The following is a 23,815-nucleotide window of genomic DNA, read 5'->3' on the forward strand; positions in this document are numbered from 1 at the left end:
CGGTAATGATCTAAGGCTAAAAAGATCATCTGTGGACAGAACGTATAATATCAGTGAGGGTGGTAATTATTATTTTTTTTTTCTTTTTTTGTATATCCTTTTTTTTTTTTTCTTCCTCTTTTCTGCCTTGACGTGAGAGGCTGAAAGCAGCTGCAGTTTGAATGCCTGAGGTGTGCAGAAACACTTAGCCACAATACACCATAAAAAATAAAAGGTAAAAAATTGCTTGACTTTGCCTCTTCATTACCTAGTCTATGTACTGTCCCAGAAACATTCCTTAAACTCCTCGGTGTCACAAAAGGCCTGCAGCCCACTGCACTGCAATGTCATACAAGCATCCCCCTTCCCCTGAAGGTGCAAAGAGCAGAGGTCACGTTACCAGTTGACCTGCAACTCAACAAATGCTAAAACCTGTGACATTAATAAATATTTCTGGTGCTGCTACATTGTGTGTAGTTCCTCAACAGTATTTTTTGTTTGTTTGTTTTTTTTTTAGTTTTTTTTTCTTTTTTTTACCTGATACAAAGTGCATTATTTCTTTTTTCCTCCATCAAGTACTCTTCAGTGTCATGTTAAAGAAAAATAGCTATAATAAAATAATAAAGTAAACCCACACAGGGATAAGTCTGAGCATAGTGCCATCTAAAAGATGGGTACAATTTGCAAGGGCCAGTGCCCATAAGGAAAAAAATAAAATAAAATGCTAGAACAGAGGTAGCCTAAGGCTTAGTGGAATGGTATTAAACCTTTCTTGTTCAGAGAGCAAAGCTACTGTTCAAAAAAATGTTTTGTCCCTTCTCTGTAGAAGAAGTCAGACTCTTCGTCAGTATAACATTGAAATCAGCGCTTCTTATCCTTACCCCAGAGGGGGGGGACTTCATCTTTCCCTGCATCTAAAATATGTAGATCCTTATATAATTTATTTCTCTCTCTCTATATATATATCTCTATATATATTTTATATTAACGATTAATAACATGAACTTTAGAAAGGTGCAGTCTGTGATATAAAAATAAAAAGAATTTAAAAACAAAAAAAACAAAACAAAAAAAAAAAAACAACTGTTTTGATATTGCCTCTCAAGACGTGTCATCTGTAGCCTTTTCGATCTGGGGTACTCCACAGACAGTTATGTAACAGTTTTGTTAAAGATAAGGAGTGTGTACAGGGATTACAATTCCTTCTTACTGAAAAATAAAATAATAAATATGTCTTCCTGTCAAACCCATCCTTCCAACCGGCCTGCAAAATGATTGCAGACGTGATTGCTCAATAAGACAGGCAGCTCCATCTTTGCTGTACGGCACAAAAGTTACAGGAACCACATTCCTTTCCACAATGTATGCACGTTAAAGTGTTTTTGTTTTCAAAGCGAGCCAACAGCTAACAAGCCTGTTAGCTCACTAGAAATATTAAAGAGGAATGAAGCGCGACGTGCACCGTTCTGCAGTGATGTCACTGGATCCTAGTTAATCAATAGCATACATATATTAGCTCAGTCCACAAAATGTGTAGACTACGTATCTTATAGGCACATTTTCAAAGATACCAATGTCCTCCTAGGAATGTAGGGCAATTCTGCAGTATTCCATATAACTGTACCCCGGATTTAATAATGTGGTCACTTTATGAACATAAGTCCCTTTTAACAGGAGGGGATATGAGAAGCAACTGCCCATTGCATGCTCAGCCTAGCAGGAAGAGGCGTGCAGGAATTCTTCAGCTGGCAAAGCTGCAGAATTGACAGTGGGGACTACATATGTGAAGTTAGATCTGGGGACTATTTTATGATCCCACCTTTTACAAAAGTGGCTGTGAAGGTGAGAAGTGCTAGATTTACCAAGGATACATGAGTTGCAAAAGCTTAAATCTATGTTCTGATAAAAGGCCAATAAATTTCCTAGTTACGGGAGTGAGCAGCATTGGTTTAGTGGAATGATGATTTAAAAAAGAAAAAAAAAGTGTGAAACAAAACAAGGACAGAAAACGCCCTCTCTCGTAAAACGGAAAGTTGGGGAAAAAATCCTTGCTGAACAAAAATATCAAAATAAAAGATTAGAAGCCTAGAAAAAGTGCGCTGTGGGGATGTTCCACCCTGTGTGGAGCAATACAGAGGAAAGACAGAAAAAGTAGCAAAGTATTTAAAACCACAGGCTCCACGGTGAGAACGATTACAAGAGTTCATATTGGCGGAGGTGCATTCTCTGGATGATATCTCGACAGTCATTGAAAACTCTGCGAATGTTCTCCGTGTCTACGGCACAGGTAAAATGAGGGTAGCAGTAATGTCTTCCGTCGCCACTTGCCGTGCTTATCCTCTGCACAAACAAAAACAAAATGGCATTTTAGATGCTTTGGTCAATTGTCAAGAATACAAATGCATAAAACTAATTGTACTGACTGTTTTTTAATCTAATTTTGCGGCAGTTTTACATTTCAAAAGCTTTGAAGCTGTACAGGGTGTGTGAATATATCCTTACTAGTATGATCTACCTGTATTTTATTTGGATTAAAAAGAGCTGCAGCATGGCACCAACATAAAAGTAAAATAAAAGTCTGGCCCTTGTATAGAGGCAGTATGCTGTGAAAAGTAATATTTGCAACAGTTCATTAAGACAGATGCAGTTTGCCTTATTCATTCTGGGCACTCACACTAGGAACTAAAGTTACAGATTGGTCGGGGTTTGGGAGCTTATTTTTTTTTAAAATCATATTGAAATTGAATCCAACTATAATTGCCTTTTAAGACTAAGATACAAACAGACACATTCTCTGTGATCTTAATTTAGTACAAGAACATAAGCATTTAACCTAAGCCTTAAAAACACTTACTAAAAATTCATCTCTGATGAAAAACTTGGCCCTCGTCACTTTGGGATCTTCTCCTGCGTCTGGTGTTGCTGTAGAAAAGATTTAAACAATTAAGAATTAAAAACACAAAAAAAAAAAGAAAAACCTGAGCTACATAAAAAATTTCCAGCACAGCTGGTCACCTGTTGTGGACCTCGGGCATACAGGAACGCCATTGCCGCTGGGGACAAAGCACCAGGGCATACCTGTTTGCCCTGGAGTGTTAAAGTGACTTAGGTTTTGGGGAACCAGGTCCCCTTTTTCAATAGCTAACTAGCTCTGCATGGTGACTTTTTTTTCTAGCTATTGAAAAAGTGGACCTGGTTCCCCGAAAGGCATCTAGCATCACCAGCAGTACATTCTGATGTACCCCAACTAGAGCCAAACTAAATAACTACAGCACGTTAGGAAACATTGACTTATTATCAAGCCAATCGATATGATGAGTATAGTTCTGGCCTCATCCACTTAACTTGGGGGTAACTATCCGGCAATAAATAAAAAAATTCTATAATGAAAAAAGATAAAACTTAACTTTTATTTAGTGTTTTATAAAAACCCACCAAAAAAGTGAGCTCATCACCATTAAAAGATCAGTATATAACAGGCTGACTAAATACCTGAGCAGCTCCTACTCAGGATTTATAAATCAAGATCAGAGCGCAGGCTACTCGTGGATACCTGCTCCGCACATCCCACACGCAGAGAACTGGCTTGAGCCAGCGGAAAGTGTTTATATCACAGACTATCAATCTACTAACCAGGAGTGGGTAATAGGTACATATTACCAGCCCCACACAGTATTCCACTTGTGACTTGTTTATAACATCGGCTCTGTGCCATCAGGGCCAATCAAGTAGGACAGGATTAATGGACCTACAGCGCTGCCGAGCGCTTTGTCTATATACTGTACCTGTGATAAAAAGGGATCTACAGTGCTGCTGAACGCTTTTACTACATACTGTACCTGTGATTTTTTAGATATTATATCGGCCCCATGCCATCTGGGCCATATAAGTGAAATAGAATAAGACATTGGTATCTACAGCGCTTTCACTATTCACCGCTCTCACTCTCTGTGTAACAGAGAGTGCGATCTTTGTGATGTATAGTGTCCCAATGGTCTGGCGCTGCCCGTGCCACAACTAACTTGCAGTGGTACAAATTATCTGTACCTACAGCGTTATCCATCTTACAAGTTACAGCCAAACGGATATACAAATTGTGCTCGTTGTGGATCATCTCATTTGTTTTACATGTTTTTAATAGAAATTTTATGACTGGATTCAACCATCCATTCTCTATTTTATTTTTACTGTATTTTACGTGTCGCATCCGATTCAAGGGCCCTGCAGAGGATGTTATTTATAATTAAGAAATAAATTGTTATGTAATATCTAATTCTCACTCTCAATTTTCTACTATTACTTCTATCTCTATTGCCCCCATTACCTAGTAGGACTGTTTCCATATATTTTTTCTTCTTTGTCCAATTAGGCACATAGGGTAGTGTGTAGCACAGTATTCTCAGTTTTGGGTCTTTTCGGTCCATGTAGAGCTCCCAGATTTTAGTTTTTTTACTTAATGCCAGACCCCCTACTCTTTTCACCCTTCTCCTTAGGGTTAAAGTCCCTTGAGCAGGACAGACCCTCCTGACAAGGTTCATGAATTTTGCTGGCCCTTAAGCCATTTTCTTGGTACTTTACTATTTTTTGCTATTCATACAGTATGGGAACTGTTTAATTCTTCTTATAATCTGAAGATTTGTGTATTGTTACTGTTCTTACTAAAGCTACTTGTGAAATGATTTTTTTGTGTGTTTTTCTATTATTGTAAAACCTTAATAAATATTACAATAAAAGAAAAATAATTCTTACCCAACACCGAACAAAACAGATGTACTTGATAAGTGTAACACTATTTCTTCTACTGACTCATTCTGGATTTTTGGGTGGCTGCATGGACAGCCATAAAAGCCGTTGGCTGATAATGCCATCAGTTACCACAGAAATTCATGGTATCTGTCAAATCATTTGTGTCTAAGCCTCCCCAACCCCACCTCCAGCCAAGGACTAAACATTTTGCTCATCAGATACAGGCTAATAAACAAAGCCCATAAAAGTCTATATAAGCACCACGTGCCATGTGCTTAAAGGGGTACTCCAGTGGAATTTTTTTTTTTTTTTACAAATGAACTGGTGCCAGAAAGTTAAACAGATTTGTCAATTACTTCCAGTACTTATCAGCTGCTGTATACTACAGAGAAAGTGCTTTTCTTTTTGAATTTCTTTCCAGTCTGACCACAGTGTTCTCTGCTGACACCTCTGTCCAGGCCAGGAACAGAGCAGTATCAAATCCCCATAGCAAACCTCTCCTGCTCTGGACAGTTCCAGACATTGACAGAGGTGTCGGCAGAGAGCATTGTGGTCAGAAAGAAAATAAATTCGAAAAGAAAAGAACTTCCTTTGGAGCATACAGCAGCTGATAAATGCTGATTTTTTTTTTATAGAAGTAATTTACAAATCTGTTTAACTTTCTGGCACCAGTTGATAAAAAAAAAAATGGTTTCCCACCAGAGTACCCCTTTAAATGTTACAAACCCTACCAAATTCATGTGTAACTTATAAAAATAAAGTTACAAGCTACCTGTGATAAGAGCTTCAGTCCCTATGACAATACCTGCACCCATAGTCCAAGGGATCCAAATGGTCATGCTCATCAAGGCTGCTATTTAAGGCAGCTCGGATGTGGATGACAATGACCGCTCTGAAGCACCAGATCAGGTGTTGGGAAGATAGTTGGGCACACACTCCTGCAGGTGAGACTTTTTTCTTACCATCGTCAGGTACGGTGTAGCGTACATATTCTGGGAAGTAATCTTCTATTTTTGATTTCCCTGCCAAGACTTTTTCAGCCAGCATATCTTGTTTGTTCAAAAATAAAATGACAGATATAGTCCGTAACCACCTGTTAATGTAGAAGACATAGTTATAAATAGTTATAAGGTGGGGCTAATGTATCTGCACTGAATTAGCTGAAAGACTTTTCACAAGTTGAACATCCAATAATAAACAGAACACTTCAAGATGTGACCTTGTCATCTATAGGACATATGCATCGCTAAACCTCTAACCAACTCCAGCATTTTAGACAAAAAGTCACAGCTATGTGTTGTTCTTATAAGCCTCCGATTAGTTATCTTCCAGTATAATATGTTTTTTTCTTTTTTACTTTAGAAATGCAGATGATAAATGGGGTTATACCTGGAAGCTGTTTAGGCATTGTTTGAATTCCAGCTCACTGCTGCCACCATGTGGCCTGCATAAAGGTTGAACAAGATAGCTTTTCCTTTTCTTGATGAAAGGTATTTTTGTCTGTAAAAATAGTCTGTAGCAATGTGTAAATCCAAGAAGAAAAGTGGCACTCCAAGGTAATAAATGTAAAAAGAATAGGATTTATTTACCCATAATTATTTGTTGTGCCGCTTTTCTTCTTTGATTTGATCACATAGACACGGGCAGAGCACCCACATTCTTTATGGAGGATTTTCCAACTATGTACTAGTAGAATTATATTGGGGTGCTTTCACACCATGTTTCTGCAATTCGGCTGCCAGATCAAAAAGTCTGCCAACAAAAAACTGGATACATCCAGAAATGCGTCACACTGATTGCGTCCGGCTAATTCATATGAATGGGATGCAAGTGAGGGTCCGAAGGGGATACAGCAGTGGTCGTTTTTTAAATTTCCCCCTCTAGAACGGGCAACAGAATTGCAAAAATGTTAATATTGTAAGACTGTTGAAATATCTTAAACATTGAAATTTTTGTAAGGACCAATATGGCCAAATTTCTCTCTCAGTCAATGATTGTAACACAGCTTTTCCAGCCTCTGAAACACAAGCACATTGTAGCTACGTGCTGGAGCAGTGTATTAGGAGCCTAGCATGAAGTCCAATCCCTTCTTGATGTTTAATATACAGCTTTCACAGAGACATAATATGCTTGTGTGAAGTTGGTCTTGTCCATAGACCATATAACATTTTCCAAATCTGGGCAGAACTGTACCTGTTGTTCCAGATACTTTTGAACAGGTCCAGTGCTTCTCGTAGTCTGTTTGTGTTATTGTCTTCTCGAATGACCATGTTGTAACTGCTACTCGCAACTACAAAAATGATAGCTGTGACATCTGTAACAGAGGTAAGTACAGTTAGTAAATGGCTGGCATGATACACCTGGCAAATCTTACACAGTTTGAATCAAGAGATTTAAAAAGGGTCCCCCGCGATCTCCTGCATGAAGAGGCACCAGACGCCCAATTCATGTAACCCATTGAAATACATGGAGGGGGCATTTCCACTGCCGCTTTATGCAGGGTTCGACAGGCTCTGTTCCTGGGGAGAGCTGGAGTACCCTTTCTCTGCTGGTTATAGGTCTGATACATTCATTAAAAATTGTGGAACTGTGCAAAGGGCATTGCAATGAAGTAGCTATCATACCCTGTCAGAGAGGTTCATGCATCACCATTTACTGTTCTACTAAATGATGGTCACAAATGACATACCATCTCACAATGTATTTCTCATCATCCCTCTGGTGCCAGTTTCTATATCATGGGCCATGCCAGTGGTTTGCGCTACTGGTACATGTTGATAAGCTTGGCAGAACAGGAAAAGGATAAGATAAAAGAAATAGCCACTTACCATTAAAACATTGGATCCATTTTCTTCTTTCATCTCTTTGTCCTCCTACATCAAACATACTGTAGGAAGGAGACAAGTAACATGATGTCAGCACAAGAGAATTAGGATACAACTAAGACAGAGGTGAAAGCTGCCTTGATGTGGGCCCACTGTATGGCATCTGTCTGAGGCCTCCATTTGTCCTGGCATACAGGTTTACCTGGAAAACTCCACATGTTCCCCATCTATACTCATAATGTAATGACTTTGGCTGCAATTGTGAGGAATCCCGAACATGAGAAGCAAATGCACTCATCTTTCTGCAGTTCTAGAGGTTTGTTTTGTGACATTTTCATCGCAAAGTAGGATAAACCATGATGGAGAACCTGTCACACAGTGGGCCAGAGTTGTCAATTTGCTTGGAACCAATACAATATGGTTTTGCCCATAACCACCATTCACAGCTCAGCTTTTATACCTTAATGAGCTCCGGTAAAGTGAAAGCTAAGCTGTGATTGGTTATTAACCAGCCTGTCTTAGATAAGACAGCAATGAGTCTGTTCTGAAATAAACTTCTGAAAAAGGCCTCCTGCTGCATTTAAATCTAATGAGCAGTAATATGAGCTCCCCCTTCACATCCTTGGTCTGTACTGAGCAAGCAGAAGGGGAGTATCAGGGACAGGAGCTCTGCTTTCAGGGAGTATGATGGAATGTAACAGCTTCAAGGGAGAGAGCAGAGCTGATATGGAGAGATCTGTGCAGTATGGCTACTTACATTATATCCGTAAGTTGTTTTATTATACTTTTTGACACCATACACAAGTTTTTTTCACTGGACAACCCCATCAATGCTGCAGTCTTTAAAAGTTGTGAAGGAAGGTCACGTTGTGATTTTTAAAAACTGCAACACGACTTTAAAGTGGACCAAAAAAAAAGTTGTGTTTTTATATTACATTAAAGACTCTGGTGGTCTGATTTTAACAGTATTGCTTTGCCTCTTGATTCCCGAGATACAGAAGTATTACTATTTGTCTGACTATTTGCACTGTAAATGCTGGGCTCAGGGGTGTAATTAGGAGGCTGAAGGGGCATACATCATGTTCAGGGGGCTTGGATTATGAAGCTCTTAAATCACACCCCTTTCACCTCAGCCTAATACTCACACTACCTTTAAAAAATTAAGATGCCACTCATCTGCCTATCACCCCTTAACCCCTTAAGGACTCGGCCCATTTGGACCTTAAGGACTCAGACAATTTTATTTTTACGCTTTCGTTTTTTCCTCCTCCCCTTCAAAAAATCATAACTCTTTTATATTTTCATCCACAGACTAGTATGAGGGCTTGTTTTTTGCGCGACCAGTTGTCCGTTGTAATTGGAGATGAGCAAACTTACAGTAAATTCGATTAGTCACAAACTTCTCGGCTCGGCAGTTGATGTCTTATCCTGCGTAAATTAGTTCAGCTTTCAGGTGCTCCGGTGGGCTGGAAAAGGTGGATACATTCCTAGGAAAGAGTCTCCTAGGACTGTATCCACCTTTTGCAGCCCACCGGAGGACCTGAAAGCTGAACTAATTTATGCAGGAAAAGTCCAACTGCCGAGCCGAGAAGTTCGTGACGAATCGAATTTACTGTAAGTTCGCTCATCTCTAGTTGTAATGCCATCACTTACTTTACCATAAAATGTATGGTGCAACCAAAAAAATACTATTTGTGTGGGGAAATTAAAAAGAAAACTGCAATTTAGCAAATTTTGGAAGGTTTTGTTTTCACGCCGTACAATTTACGGTAAAAATGACATGTGTTTTTTATTCTCTGGGTCAATACGATTAAAATGATACCCATGATTATACACTTTTCTATTACTGTTGCGCTTAAAAAAAAATCGCAAACTTTTTAACTAAATTAGTACGTTTAAAATCCCCCTATTTTGAAGATCTATAACTTTTTCATTTTTCCGTATAAGCGGTGGTATGAGGGCTCATTTATTGCGCCGTGATCTGTACTTTTTATTAATATCATATTTGCTTATACAAAACTTTTATTACATTTTTATTAATTTTTTTGGGAATAAAATGTTATAAAAAAGCAGCTATTTTGGCCTTCTATTTTTTTTTTTACGTTCACGCCGTTCACCGTACGGGATCATTTACATTTTATTTTAATAGTACGGATATTTACGCACGCGGCGATACCAAATATGTATATAAAATAATTTTTTTTACACTTTTTGGGGGTAAAATAGGGAAAATGGGACAATTTACGTTTTTATTGGGGGTGTTTTCAAATTTTTTTTACTTTATTTTTTACACTCTTATAGTCTCCATAGGGGACTATTTATAGCAACCATTCGATTGCTAATCCTGTTCAGTGCTATGTATAGGACATAGCACTGATCAGGGTTATCTGTCATCTTCTGCTCTGGTCTGCGGGAAGGCAGATCAGAGCAGAAGGCTCCCGGAAGGCAGCGGAGGCAGGTGAGGGGACCTCCGTCTGCCGTGCAGGATGATCGGATCGCCGCGGCAGCGCTTCGGGCGATCCGATCATCCTGTTAAGTGATCGCGATGCTGCAGATGCCGTGATCTGTATTGATCACGGCATCTGAGGGGTTAATGGCGGACATCCGTGAGATCGCGGGTGTCCGCCATTACTGGCGGGTCCCTGGCTGCGATCCACAGCCGGGACCTGCTGCGCATGATGCCAGCATTGCTCCGATGCCCATGGTTATGCTCAGGACGTAAATGTACGTCCTGGTGCGTTAAGTACCACGTCACCAGGACGTACATTTACGTCCTGCATCCTTAAGGGGTTAAAGGGTTTATCCGGAGATAAAAACATAGCAAATTGCTTTGAAAAGCAACACCACCCCTGTCCTCAGGAAGTGTGTGTTATCACAACTTTGCTCCAATTAACTAAATGAAACTCAGCTGCAATACCACACACAACCTGAGGACAAAGGTGGTGCTGAAATTAGCTCTGTGTTTCAATCCTTGAATAACCCTTTTAAAGGAAAGCATTCAGCCTGTTCACCACACTAAACCCAATGAACAGTTAATTGTACACTAGATGCAGGGCCCCGCCAGCTTAATTTACATATTTATGGCCTGTGACTCTACGTCACGTGAGTGCTTAGTTGGCGCATGCACTCTATGCAAAGAGCGCTAACGAGACCATGTCACCTGGACACAGAGTTACAGACCATAAATATGTAAATTGAGCTGGCAGAGCCTGCGTCTAGTGGGCAATTCACTCAATTTAGCAGAGGATCTTCTGGGGAACATAGCTCACCACCTACTGGATGTATGTTCACCCACACTATAACCCAGTGTTTTGGGTATAGCGTGAATGAACAGGCTGACCATTTTCCTTAAGGACACAGGGATTTTTAATTTCTGCACTTTTTTTCTCCTTGCCTTCTAATAGGCATAATGCTTAAAATTTTCCACCTACAGACCCATACAAGGGCTTGTTTTTTTTAGGGCCAACTGTGCTTTGTGATGACATCACTCATTTTATCACAAGATTTACAGAAAAATAAAAACATTTGTGGGGCGAAATTGAAAAAGAAAAACACCAAAAACATCTTACATATTTTGGGGGCTTCTGTTTCTAAGCAGTGCACGTTTTGGTAAAAATGACACATTATCTTTATAGGCCCAAATGTTTACAACAATACCCAATGTATATAGAGTTTATTTTACTAGTTTTAAAAATTCTAACTATTTGTAAAATTTATTTTATTTTATAACGTTTATTAACATTATACTTTATAGTTTGAACATTTATACATGCTATGATACCACGTTAGTTTTTTTTTTTTTTACATTGATCGGAAGGGACAGAGGCAGGTAGGGACCCTCCAAAACGTCCTCACAGCTGATCGGGGCCCTGTGATTTTGCCTAATCAGCTTCCCTCCGCTACTGGAAAATTATTTTTGGCACTGCTGCTAGCAGCCGGGACCAACCGGCTAAGAAGTGTGCTCAGCTTGCACTTCATATACTGGAAGCAGGTGCACATTAACCCCTAGAGGACACAGGGCGTAAAAAGCAGACAGTCACCCAAACAGCAAAATCCCTATATCTTGGGGCTCGGGTGCGTAGCAAGGAAAGTGAAAACAAACTGGAGATCAAAATTAGAGACCACCCAATTTCCTAAATGCCAAGGTCATAGTGTAGCCATATGTGAATATATCCTAATATAAGTAAAATAGCAGTATTTTAAGCTTATTTCATAAACTGTATTTATTCTAAAGCACAGAATAAAACTGTAAAAGACATCATTAAAAAAGAACACTGATCAAAATTAGAGAACACTTTCAGATACCTGCAAATTATTGGTGTAAATCTGGCAACTGGTGCTAATTTCCTTAACCCCTTAACGACCACGGATGTAAATGTACGTCCTCGTTTGGCGGTACTTCGCGCACCAGGACGTACATTTACGTCCTGTGTATGACCGCGAGCATCGGAATGGTGCTCGTGTCATACACATCAGGTTCTGGCTGCTAGCAGCAGCCGGGGACCCGCCGGTAATGGCCGACATCCTCAATTGTGCGGATGTCCACCATTAACCCCTCAGATACTGTGATCAATACAGATCACGCCATCTGCGGCAGTACAGTACTTTGAATGGATGATCGGATCGCCTGCAGCACTGCCGCGGCAATCCGATCATCCAGCATGACAGCTGGAGGTCCCCTTACCTAGCTCCGGCCGACTCCCAGGGTCTTCTGCTCTGGTCTGAGATCGGGCAGACCAGAGCAGAAGATCACTTAAAATACTGAGCAGTGCTTTGTCCTATACATAGCACTGAACAGTATTAGCAATCAAAGGATTACTATAGATAGTCCCCTATGGGAACATAAAAAGTATAAAAAAATAAAAAATAAATAAAAAGTTGAAAAATTTTAAAATAAAAAGTAAAAAAGAGAAAAATCCCCTCCCCAATAAAAATGAAAATTGTCCGATTTTCCATTTTACCCACAAAAAGCGTAATTTTTTTAATAAACATATTTGGTATTGCAGCGTGTGTAAATGTCCGAACTATCAAAATATAATGTTAATACTCCCGTACGGTGAATGGCGGAAATGTAAAAAATAAAAGTCCAAAAATGCTGCTTTTTTTGTCACATTTTATATAAAAAATGATCTAAAATGGATATGGATATGGTATGGATAAAAAGTACAGATGACGGCACAAAAAATTAGCCCTCAAACCACCCTATATACGGAAAAATGAAAAAGTTATAGGTGGTCAAAATAGGGCAATTTTAAATTACTGATTTTGTGCAAAAAGTTTTAGAATTTTTTTAAGCGGTACAAAAATATAAAAGTATTTACCGTAAATTGTACAATGTGAAAAGGAAACCTTCCAAAATTTACAAAATTGTGGTTTTCATTTAAATTCCTCCCTAAAACATTTTTTTTTGGGGTTCGCCGTACATTTTATGGAAAAAAGAGGTTTTATTACAACGTACAATTGGTCATGCAAAGAACAAGCCCTTATATGGGTCTGTAGATGGAAATATAAAAGTTATGGATTTTAGAAGGCGAGGAGGAAAAAACGAAAAAGCAAAAATAAAATTGGCCTGGTCCTTAAGGTTAAAATGGGCTTGGTCCTTAAGGGGTTAAAGGGGTACTCCGGTGGAAAACTTATTTTTTTAAATCAACTGGTGGCAGAAAGTTAAACAGATTTGTAAATTACTAGCTATTATTAGCTGCTGAATACTACAGAGGAAATTCTTTTCCTTTTTGGAATGCAGTACTCTCAGCTGAATCACAAGCACAGTGCTCTCTGCTGACATCTCTGTCCATTTTAGAAACTGTCCACAGCAGCATATGTTGCTATGGGGATTTCTCCTACTCTGGACAGTTCTTAAAATGGACAGAGATGTCAGCAGAGAGCTCCGTGTTCCAAAAATAAAATAGTTTCTTCTTTAGTATTCAGCAGCTAATAAGTACTGGAAGGATTAAGATTTTTTAATAGAAGTAATTTACAAATCTGTTTAACTTTCTGGCACCAGCTGATTTAAAAAAAAAAAAAAAAAAGGTTTTCCACCGCTGTACCCCTTTGACCCCTTCCCTCTTTGGCGATTTTTCATTTTTGCACTTTTGTTTTTTTCCTCCTCACCTAAAAATCATGACACTCAATTTTTCACCTAAAAATCCATATGAGAGCTTGTTCTTTTGTGCCAACAATTTTACTTTTTAATACTATTAATAATATTACTACAAAATCTATTATTGCGAAAAACATTACTACAAAAAATATTATTTGTGGGGCAAAATTGAAATTTTTTTTTTTTTTAAAGTTTTAGCGACTTCCGTTTCTACGCAGCCCATTTTCGAACAAAATTGCACCTTATGGTCCATACGGTCTCAAGGATACCCAATTTATATAGGTTTGATTTTATTTTACTACTAAAAACAATTATAACTACATGCACCAAAATGAATACATTGAAAAGAGTCATTCTGACCCCTATAACTTTTTTATTTTTCCATATAAGGGGCGGTATGAGGCTCATTTTTTGTGCCGTGATCTGAAGTTTTTATCAGTACCATTTTTGTTTTGATCAAACTTTTTATAAAAAATTTTATGGTATAAAAGGTGACCAAAAATACACTATTTTGGACTTCGGATTTTTTTTTGCGCATACGCCATTGACCGTGCGGTAAAATGAACGATATATTTATATAGTTACGCACACGACGATACCACACTTACGCACGCGACGATACCACATGTGTTTATTTACACCTTTTTTTTTTTTATGGGAAAAGGGGGTGATTCAAACTTTTATTAGGGAAGGGGTTAAAAATCACATTTATTAGCACTTTATCTTCCCTTATTTTTTTGCAATGTTATAGTCCCCATAGGGGACTATAATATTGCACACACTGATTTCCTACACTGATTACTGCCATACAATAACACGGCATTGATCTGTGTTATCGCCACTCTACTGCTCCTGCCTGGATCTCAAGCACAGAGCAGTCATTCAGTGATCGGACAACGAGGAGGCAGATAGGGATCCTCCTTGTGTCCTGCAAGCTGTTCGGGATGCCTCGATTGCACCGCGGCGGTCCTGAACAGCACCACTGAGCTAACCGGAAATGTTTCCTTTTGTTTTAGACGCGGCGATCAAGTTTGATCGCCGTGTCTAAAGGGTTAATGCCGGACATCAGCCCGATTGGTGATGTCCGGCATTAGCTGTGGATCTTGGTTGCCTATAGCAACCAGGATCCACCGGGTATTATGCGCACTCACCTGCAGAGCACGGGTCATACCTCGAGAGTTGCAGCTGGACGTTAATGAAGGTCCATTTGCGGCAAGGGGTTAATGATCTGACAAACCCTATTTAACTGGCAGCCTAACTTTGCAGTTTTCACTGACAAAGTGAATGAAACCCTCCGGCAGTAGGTTGTCCAGATAAAAGCCAAATAAGTGACCCAATCGGCCATAGCAAGAGAAGCTGGTCGTTCCAAGTCTGTGATTTCTATAATATTGCATCTTTACAACATCACAAACTCATTCAAGTCCCCCAAGAAGTCTGGTCGCCCTCGAAAGACAAATGCAAGAGAGGAAAGGATAATGTGGAGAATCTCCATGGGTAATCGTTTTAACACTGCAGCTGGAATTGCTCGCCAGTTCAGCACTGTACAATCTCGTCATACAGTGTCTCGACCTTTAAGAGCATTTGGACTGAAAGCCCACTCTGCAGTGACCAAACCTCTCATTAGCAGAATCAAACGGCTAGAGTCACTATTGCTGAGGAGCATGTTGTGTGGACAGAGGAGAAGTGGTCCAGAGTTCATTTTAGTGATGAAAGCAAGTTTAATTTATAAGGGTCTGATGGGAAACATTATGTTCATTGACAAACTGGGGAAAGACTGAACCCAAAGTGTAAAGAAGTCAGTGAAAGTTGGAGAAGGAAGTGTCATGGTTTGGGGAATGTTTTGTGCAACAGGAATTGGACCTCTTATACAGCTACTTTACAGAGTGAATGCAAGTGTGTATCAGAACCTTCTTCAACAGCACATGGTTCCATCCTTGCATTCATCACTCAATCAGCAGCAATTTTCATGCAGGGCAATGCCCCCTGTCACACAGCAAAATGGGTAACAGTTCCTTGAAACTGAAAACATTGATACAATGAAATGGCCAGCCCAAAGTCATGATCTAAACCTCTTGAAAATCCTTGGTGACAAAGTTATGGCCAAGAAACCCACAACCGTCACAGAACTGCGGAAGAGACTGGACCAAAATCCCACCAGAGCAGTGTGAGAGACTAGTGATGTCCTGTGCAGGGCTGTGGAGTCGGAGTCGAGGAGTCGGACGAAATTTTGGGTACCTGGAGTCGGCAAACAATGCACCGACTCCGACTCCTACTAAATTTAGATTGGATAAAAAAAAAAAGAAAAAAAAAAAAGAAAAAAAAAAAAAGCAAGTTTAAATGTCCCAATTCACAAAAAGTTATAATTAATGACTTCTCTACTTTAAGAATAAAGACCAATGCATGCAGTGCCTCACGTAACCGCAAAACGAACACGTTAAGTGACCGTGAAGAAGCATGATTTTCATGTGCCTTACTATATGGCACACAACGCACAATTAGGAGCGGCAATACTTATACTTTCCATAGTGTTGTGTTCTGCTGTTACAGGGAACCCATGGGTAACCTAGCCTCTCACTGATAAGGGGTTAAGGAAATATGTTTTTTGCAGGACTAGAGACACTTGTATAAGTGAAGGGAATGGAGGGTCAATAGTTCAAGACTGAAGCTGTAAACCATTGGAAAAACTGCTGCCATTCAGCTAAGGCTATAAAAACTTGTAAACTCGATTGTTAGCTTAAAGGGGTACTCCGCACCTAGACATCTTATCCCCTATCCAAAGGATAGGGGATAAGAACGTCAGATCGCCGGGGTCCCGCTGCTGGGGACCCCCGGGATTGCCGCTGCGGCACACCCCCGGGATTGCCGCTGCGGCACCGCGCTATCATTACTGCACAGAGCGAGTTCGCTCTGTACGTAATGACTGGCGATACAGGGGTTGGAGCACCGTTACTTCACGGCTCTGCTCCTCGTGATGTCACTACATCAATACAAGTCTATGGGAGGGGGGCGTGGCGGTCTTCACACCCCCTGCCATAGACTTGCATTAAGGGGGCGGGCCGTGATGTCACGAGGTGCGGAGCTATGACATTACGCTGCTCCGTCCACTGTATCGCTCTGTGCCCGTCCCCTGAACTCGCTCTGTGTATTAATGATCCCGGGGGTCGCCAGCAGCGGGACCCCGGGGATAAGATGTCTAGGGGCGGAGTACCACTTTAAACATGACTATGGGATTCTACTAGGGAAATCATGTTTTATAATAAATGCCCCTTCCTTGATCCTCCCACTGCCCTATCTTCAGCAGCAGATCAGCACACAAACTGTTCAATACAGTAGACTGTTGGCTTCCCAGCCAGTAGTCCTGTGGTAATGACAGGTATCTTACCTTTCTTTCCCTCAAGGAATGTATAAAATACATTCGCATATTAATACAGAGGAGTCAGAGTCGGGGAGTGTGAGTCGGAACATTTATCTACCGACTCCACAGCCCTGGTCCTGTGGGGGGGGGGGGTGCAGATGTGCTGAAGTCATTCAAAGCAAAGGCCTGTACACTTCCTACTGATTGGTGACTGTTGGAAACTTCAGAAAATGGAGTTAGAATCTTTCTCTGGGCTACAGTCATTGCTGTTCTTGTGAATTGTGATCAGCAAGTTTTTTTTGGAAAAATAAAGGTTTTGTGCTGATATACTTTGGTTATTTTGTAGAACAATGTTCTAATGGCATGGTGTACCCCTTACAAAAAATCCTTCAAATGATGATCAATGAAGATTACATTATTTCTGAAAAAAAATCAAGCGTTCATAAACTGTTCTCCAATTTTGATCTCCAGTGTAGTTGGGACTGGGGCATTCCAGACAAAGAAACACAACTTTTCTGGACTGAAAATGGGTCCTGATGCAATGTTTGAATGAAACTTTATAAAAAATGTTCACTATAATGAAACATCTGTCTATAGGTCTATATGCTTTTTCCACAGTAAAACATGGCCGCAAACAGTCATGTGCAAGTCTGGCCCTATAGATCTTGACCATGAGTTCAACCACTAACCACTGCTGACTGTATAAAAACTACAATATGATCAACGTACAAAGGAAAAAGGAAATAAATTATTGTCGCACTTACTGAAAATTTACTTTGTCTACTTGAAATCGTGTTTCAAAAATCCCTGATGTCAAAACTCTGCATCTCAATAAATCCTGAAACACAGGAACATATGTTACAGACACCACCACATATACAGGTACTTCTATAAACAGGTCTTATTTAAAGTGAAGCTCCACCTGAGTCAAGGGCCTAATACATATGACTGTAGTCCAGCTTATTGTATGGAGCATAATAAGGAACCTATCGAGCAGCATTTCCCAACCAGGGTGCCTCCAGATGTTGCAAAACTGGTTGGAAAACACTGCTATAGGGTATAGCTTTAACTTCATATAAAAGGCACAAAGAGGTACCTGGAATATAAATACAAAAGGAAAAATGTTCTGTATGCGCCAGACATTATATTTTTGTGCCACCGGAACGGAAGTCCGTGACGTCACGACTCTGCCCCCGTTTGACGTCACGCCCTGTCCCCTCAATACAAGTCTATGGGAGGGGGCGTGACACCGTCACGCCCCCTCCCATAGACTTGCATTGAGGGGACGGGGAGTGACGTCACATGGGGGCGGAGTCGTGACGTCACGGACTTCCGTTCCGGTGGTCGGGACCCAGACCCTCCAGCGCTTCCGGAGCAGAAACAGTTGGGTGCCGCATGCTATATTGCGGGGGTCCCCAGCAATCAGACAGCATATCCCCTATCCTTTGGATAGGGCATAAGATGTCTAGGGGTGGAGTATCCCTTTAAGAGCAACTTCCCACCCTGACTGCCTTTTTTCATATACTATGACATCAGTGAAACTCCAGAAGGTGTCATGGCACATAGGTAAATAGTTTGTGCCAGGAACACAAATACATACATACTTTAGACATGCATTTTGTCATATATAAACAGTAGTATATAACAGCTGAAGTCCATCTGAAGCCCCTTACCTGATCTGTTGGTGTGTAGTCATTTTGCCTAACGTGGTCGATTCTCTCTAGAAAGCTAAAAATGAAAAGAAATAAATTGAAACCAGCAAATAAAACAAGTACTTCCAAATACTAACATCAGATACGCACTGTGCATCGACAATCATGAGCTCATACTTATTTACTAGAAGAGATAGATTTGTGTCATTGCAATGGTTAGCCACCAGGTGGCAGAATGTGCTTATTTTAAGGATAGAAAATCCTACAAAAAATACAGTAGACTTAAGTACCACAACATGTCATCAAATCTTTATTACATACATATGAAACAAAGACATGTCTTAAAACACTTCATAACAAATAGGAATGCACAAAGAACAGCAAGGAAAACCACACGTAGTAAGTAGTTCATGCTTGGACCATCTGGTAAACAGCCTAAAAAGTTTTGAACTGCTGCAAATAAATAAAAGTGTAAAAGGGAGATTAAAAAGAAGGTCTATCAAGATTGTGTAAGGAGTAAAGTGCCAAGATAATAAATACAAAAACAAGTAAGGGAAATGGAGTAAGAAAGGAGCAGCTACAATCAATATTACACAAAGACAAAAAGTGTCCTCAGAATGCTGCCTGTGTAAATAAAGCTACATATACAGCACAACTCTGTGGGCCTTTAAAGTACAGAGCCCACACATGAAACTCCCTTAAAGGGGTTCTTCAGTGGAAAAAAAAAATTCAAATCAACTGGTGCCAAACCTCTCCGGAGCTGGACAGTTCCTGACATGGACAGAGGTGTCATCAGAGAGCACTGTGGTCAGGCTGAAAAGAACAACTCCACTTCCTCTGTAGTATACAGCAGCTGATAAGTACTGGAAGGATTAATATTTTTTTAATAGAAGTAATTTACAAATCTGTTTAATCAGTTGATTTGAAAAAAAAAAAAAAAAATGTTTTCCACTGGAGTATCCTTTATAAGCTAAGTAGCCCACCGGTACCCACATGAATTACATGCAGCTTATACCGACCACCTCCCTAACTAAGCGAACGCAAAATGCTCGCTAGGGAGGTGATCGGTATCAGCCGCATGTAATTCATGTGGGACCTGGTGGGCTACTTAGCTTAAGGGAGGTTCATGTGTGGGCTGTATACTTCCACAGAGTTGTGCTGTATATGTAGCCTTATTTACGCAGGGATTTGGAGGACACTTTTTGTCTTTATGTGCAATATTGATTATAGCTGCTACTTTTTTTTACTCCATTTCTTGTTTTTGTATTTATTATATTGGCCCTTTACTCAATTTTGATACATATACTTTTTATTCTCCCTTATACATATTTATTTAATTGCAGCAGCTCAAACTTTTTTGGGCTGTTTACCGGGATTCCAACATGAACTACTTTGTGTGATTTTCTTTGCTGCATTCCTATTTTTTTACAAAGTTTTTTTTTAAGGCATGTCTGTTTCATATCTAGTTAATTAAGATTTGATGACATTTTGTGGTACTTAAAGGGGGGTATCTGGAAAAAAACTTTTTTTTATATATATCAACTGGCTCCAGAAAGTTAAACAGATTTGTAAATTACTTCTATTAAAAAATCTTAATCCTTTCAGTACTTATGAGCTTCTGAAGTTAAGGTTGTTCTTTTCTGTCTAAGTGCTCTCTGATGACACGTGTCTCGGGAACCACCCAATTTAGAAGCAAATCCCCATAGCAAACCTCTTCTAAACTGGGCGTTTCCCGAGACACGTGTCATCAGGGAGCACTTAGACAGAAAAGAACAACCTTAACTTCAGAAGCTCATAAGTACTGAAAGGATTAAGATTTTTTAATAGAAGTAATTTACAAATCTGTTTCTGGAGCCAGTTGATGTATAAAAAAAAATAAAATATTTTTTTTCCTGTATAACCCCTAGACATCTTATCCCCAATCCAAAGGATAGGGGATAAGATGTCTGATCGCGGGGACCCCCGCAATATAGCATGCGGCACCCACCTGTTTCTGCTCCGGAAGCGCTGGAGGGTCTGGGTCCAGACCACCGGAACGGAAGTCTGTGACGTCATGACTCCGCCCCGTGTGACGTCACGCCCCGTCCCCTTAATGCAAGTCTATGGGAGGGGGCATGACAGAAGCACTGGAGGGTCACGCCCCCTCCCATAGACTTGCATTGAGGGGACAGGGCGTGACATCACACGGGGGCGGAGTCGTGACATCACAGACTTCTGTTCCGGTGGTCGGGACCCAGACCCTCCAGCGCTTCCGGAGCAGAAACAGGTGGGTACCGCATGCTATATTGCGTGGGTCCCCAGCGGCGGGACCCCTGCGATCAGACATCTAATCTGGGGTCTAGGGGTGGAGTACCCCTTTAAGTCTACCAGATTTTTGTAGGATTTTCATATTGCTTGGTAGCATTATTGTATAGGTGGGTAATTTATAGGCGTTTTTTTTTAAGGATCGGTCTAGCATTTCAGTCATAGAGGTGCAGGAATCCTGCAGCCAGCAGGGTAACAAGAATGTGTTCATTGAGCACTGTACATCACGAGAGGCACCTTCACAATTGTAAAGCTCGCAGGACAGGTTACGTGACTTTCTGCTTCCTGGAACAACAAATGTGATCACTCCATATGAAATATGTGATTATTATTCCTCCATCGGCTCCCAGCTAATGAACGGAATCATCATACAGCTGACAGGATTCCTGGTCATACACGGGGCTGAACACATGGACTGGAGTGGCACACAAGAGCACACTGACCAAGAGAAGAAATACAATAGGGAATCTTTTATTCAGGTCCAAATGTGTCCACCCTATAAACCTGAGGTACAGACTAGAAAGTATGTGCATTTTTATTCTATGCAATACAACATGCACTATGTACAGTATATAACAAGACAACTTTATTCTATAAATACATACATTTATTGGTATATCAAATATCTTATGTAATAAAAGCAGTTTTCATTTTGTGTTCTCTTCGTGTGAGAGCTTGGCTTCAGTTTTAGGTGCCATTTGTAAACAGTTACGGAAATAAGATTAGTATCTATCCTAGAATGCTCAGCTGCTTGGTCATGTTCACACAGGGCAGATTTTTCATAGCTTTTTGGCACCAAAATCCACAGCAGAAAAACTTCACCAAATCGTGCAGATGTGTTGTGGACTTGATGCTGCAGATTTTTGTGCAGATTATGTTAAAGAGTACCTGTCACCAAATAAAACTTTTAATACAATGGCCCTTATTTACTAAGAGTGTTGTGTAGGTTTCTTTGTGGGTTTTAATTCCCTACAATTTATTTTCCACGGTATTTACTAAGGTTTCCCTACACTTTGCTTTTTTTACACATGCTCTGATCTGTAAGGTTTTCCTCAGCTCAAATCCAACACATTTTATGTGAAAACCTTAATAAATATGTTGGGTTTTTGCAAAAATGTCGGGAACACAGACAGTCTGCAATAGTGTCAGATTTGCGGACGAATGAATGGTAGCGTAACTTGCAGTGGGTTTCCCGCAGCTGCCAACCCGCTGCTAGTTACTATCATGTGAACGCACCCTTAAATTCACCTAAAAAAATCCAGTTTATTTACTGTGTCAATATACACTTAAAGGGTACCTGTCATCCAAAAAACTTTTGATATATTATAGATTAATGTATGCAGAATAACTTTCCAATAGCATGTTATTAAAAAATATGCTTCTTTCTATTTAATTTTCCACTTACAAAAAATGACCACCAGTCCTTTTTTATAGATTTCAGACTTATGCTGGAGTCCTTAATCTCAGACTGCAGCCGGGACACAGACAAACTCACCACTGCTCACTGCCATGGAGTAGTGTTGAGCTTTTCTGTGTCCCGGCTGCAGTCTGAGATTAAGGACTCCAGCATAAGTCTGAAATCTATAAAAAAAAAAAAAAAAAAGGACTGGTAGGGAGACCCCTAGTGGTCATTTTTTCAAAGTGGAAAATTAAATAGAAAGAAGCATATATTTTAATAACATGCTATTGGAAAGTTATTCTGCATACATTAATCTATAATATATCAAAAGTTTTTTGATGAAAGGTACCCTTTAAAAGGGGTTCTTCCTCAAAGAATAGTATAAGGGGCACTGAATCAACATTAAAACAAGGATCACAAGTTCTGAATTTGTTAACATTCCACCCCCCCCCCCAAAAAAAAAAAAAAAATCCCAAATTCTAAATCTCCAATTTGCCATTTCCAATAAATGAAATTTTGAAAATGACAAATGAAGTGATCTAAGGTATACAATGTATAGGGGCCTGAACGGGGATTCAACTGCTGTTTCTCTTCATCCAAAAAATAAAACTAGTGAGGTCCATGACTGCAAGATGTATAGGTAAAGTGGATTTTAAGAAATAAAAGCACAGAAAAGCAGGACTAGTAGACTATGCTTGGTTCCTTACACTGAATGGGCCAGTTTCTACACTGGCATACCTTTTTGCCAGTATTCCAATGTTTCTTTTAACATAGTGCCTGCAGTATGAACCCACTATATAAATGGCATACTGAATACACATCTTTAATGCCCTCTAAATCCACGAGATCCACACATCTGCATAACTCCACAAATTCTCTTACCATGTTATTTTGCTCTGCCAAGCATGCCTGATCCTATTAACAGAACTGACATGCAACAAACATGCAAGATCCCCCCTAAGTGACAGAGACGCGCACCAAAAAGATTTATGTGGGAAACGGTAAAATCTGGTAAGAACTCATACACACGTGTCATGGTATCTAAATATTGACACAGTAAAACTTTAAACAGCGTGGAAAAGCAGTAACATTGACATAACTTGAGGAAACGGAAACCGTGAAGGTATTGGGGGAGGGGGGTCCCATTAATCATATTAACTCTGAGAACTGTCCTTATCTCAATGATTTAGTGCTGTCTTCCTAAGCCAATGTCACACATTACAGTGCACAGCACTCTCCACCTTACATAAAGGGACGGCTTCTCTGAGCACAGCGACTGCCAGAAGCCTCTGTCCCCACATACCGAGGCATCTCACACACTGCCTAATGGGAATAGAAAGCTCTTAGTCTGAGAATCATCAGCAATTTTTATATTCTATAAATCACTGCTAAATATGTACTGCAACCAATCCTGTGCCATCTGGCTGGGGTAAGAATACCAGAAACCCCCTACTA

General features: G+C 40.1%; 1 protein-coding gene across 2 annotated transcripts in view; it reads right to left on the reverse strand.

Moving 5' to 3' along the window:
* Window positions 1-95: 95 nt before the first annotated feature.
* The window catches only part of GNAL (G protein subunit alpha L), a 320,628-nt gene continuing 296,908 nt past the window's right edge, over window positions 96-23,815 (reverse strand). For both annotated transcript variants that reach the window (XM_056521545.1, XM_056521546.1), the window contains exons 6-12: window positions 18,679-18,733; window positions 17,770-17,843; window positions 7,554-7,612; window positions 6,919-7,039; window positions 5,688-5,818; window positions 2,834-2,901; window positions 96-2,319 (exon numbers count right to left, since the gene is read on the reverse strand). In XM_056521545.1, the coding sequence (XP_056377520.1) occupies window positions 2,173-2,319; window positions 2,834-2,901; window positions 5,688-5,818; window positions 6,919-7,039; window positions 7,554-7,612; window positions 17,770-17,843; window positions 18,679-18,733 (655 nt within the window). In that variant the 3' untranslated portion in view covers window positions 96-2,172. The remainder of the gene's footprint in view (window positions 2,320-2,833; window positions 2,902-5,687; window positions 5,819-6,918; window positions 7,040-7,553; window positions 7,613-17,769; window positions 17,844-18,678; window positions 18,734-23,815) is intronic.

This window comes from Hyla sarda, chromosome 5, assembly GCF_029499605.1.
Source record: "Hyla sarda isolate aHylSar1 chromosome 5, aHylSar1.hap1, whole genome shotgun sequence".
Classification (NCBI taxonomy): Eukaryota; Metazoa; Chordata; class Amphibia; order Anura; family Hylidae; genus Hyla; species Hyla sarda.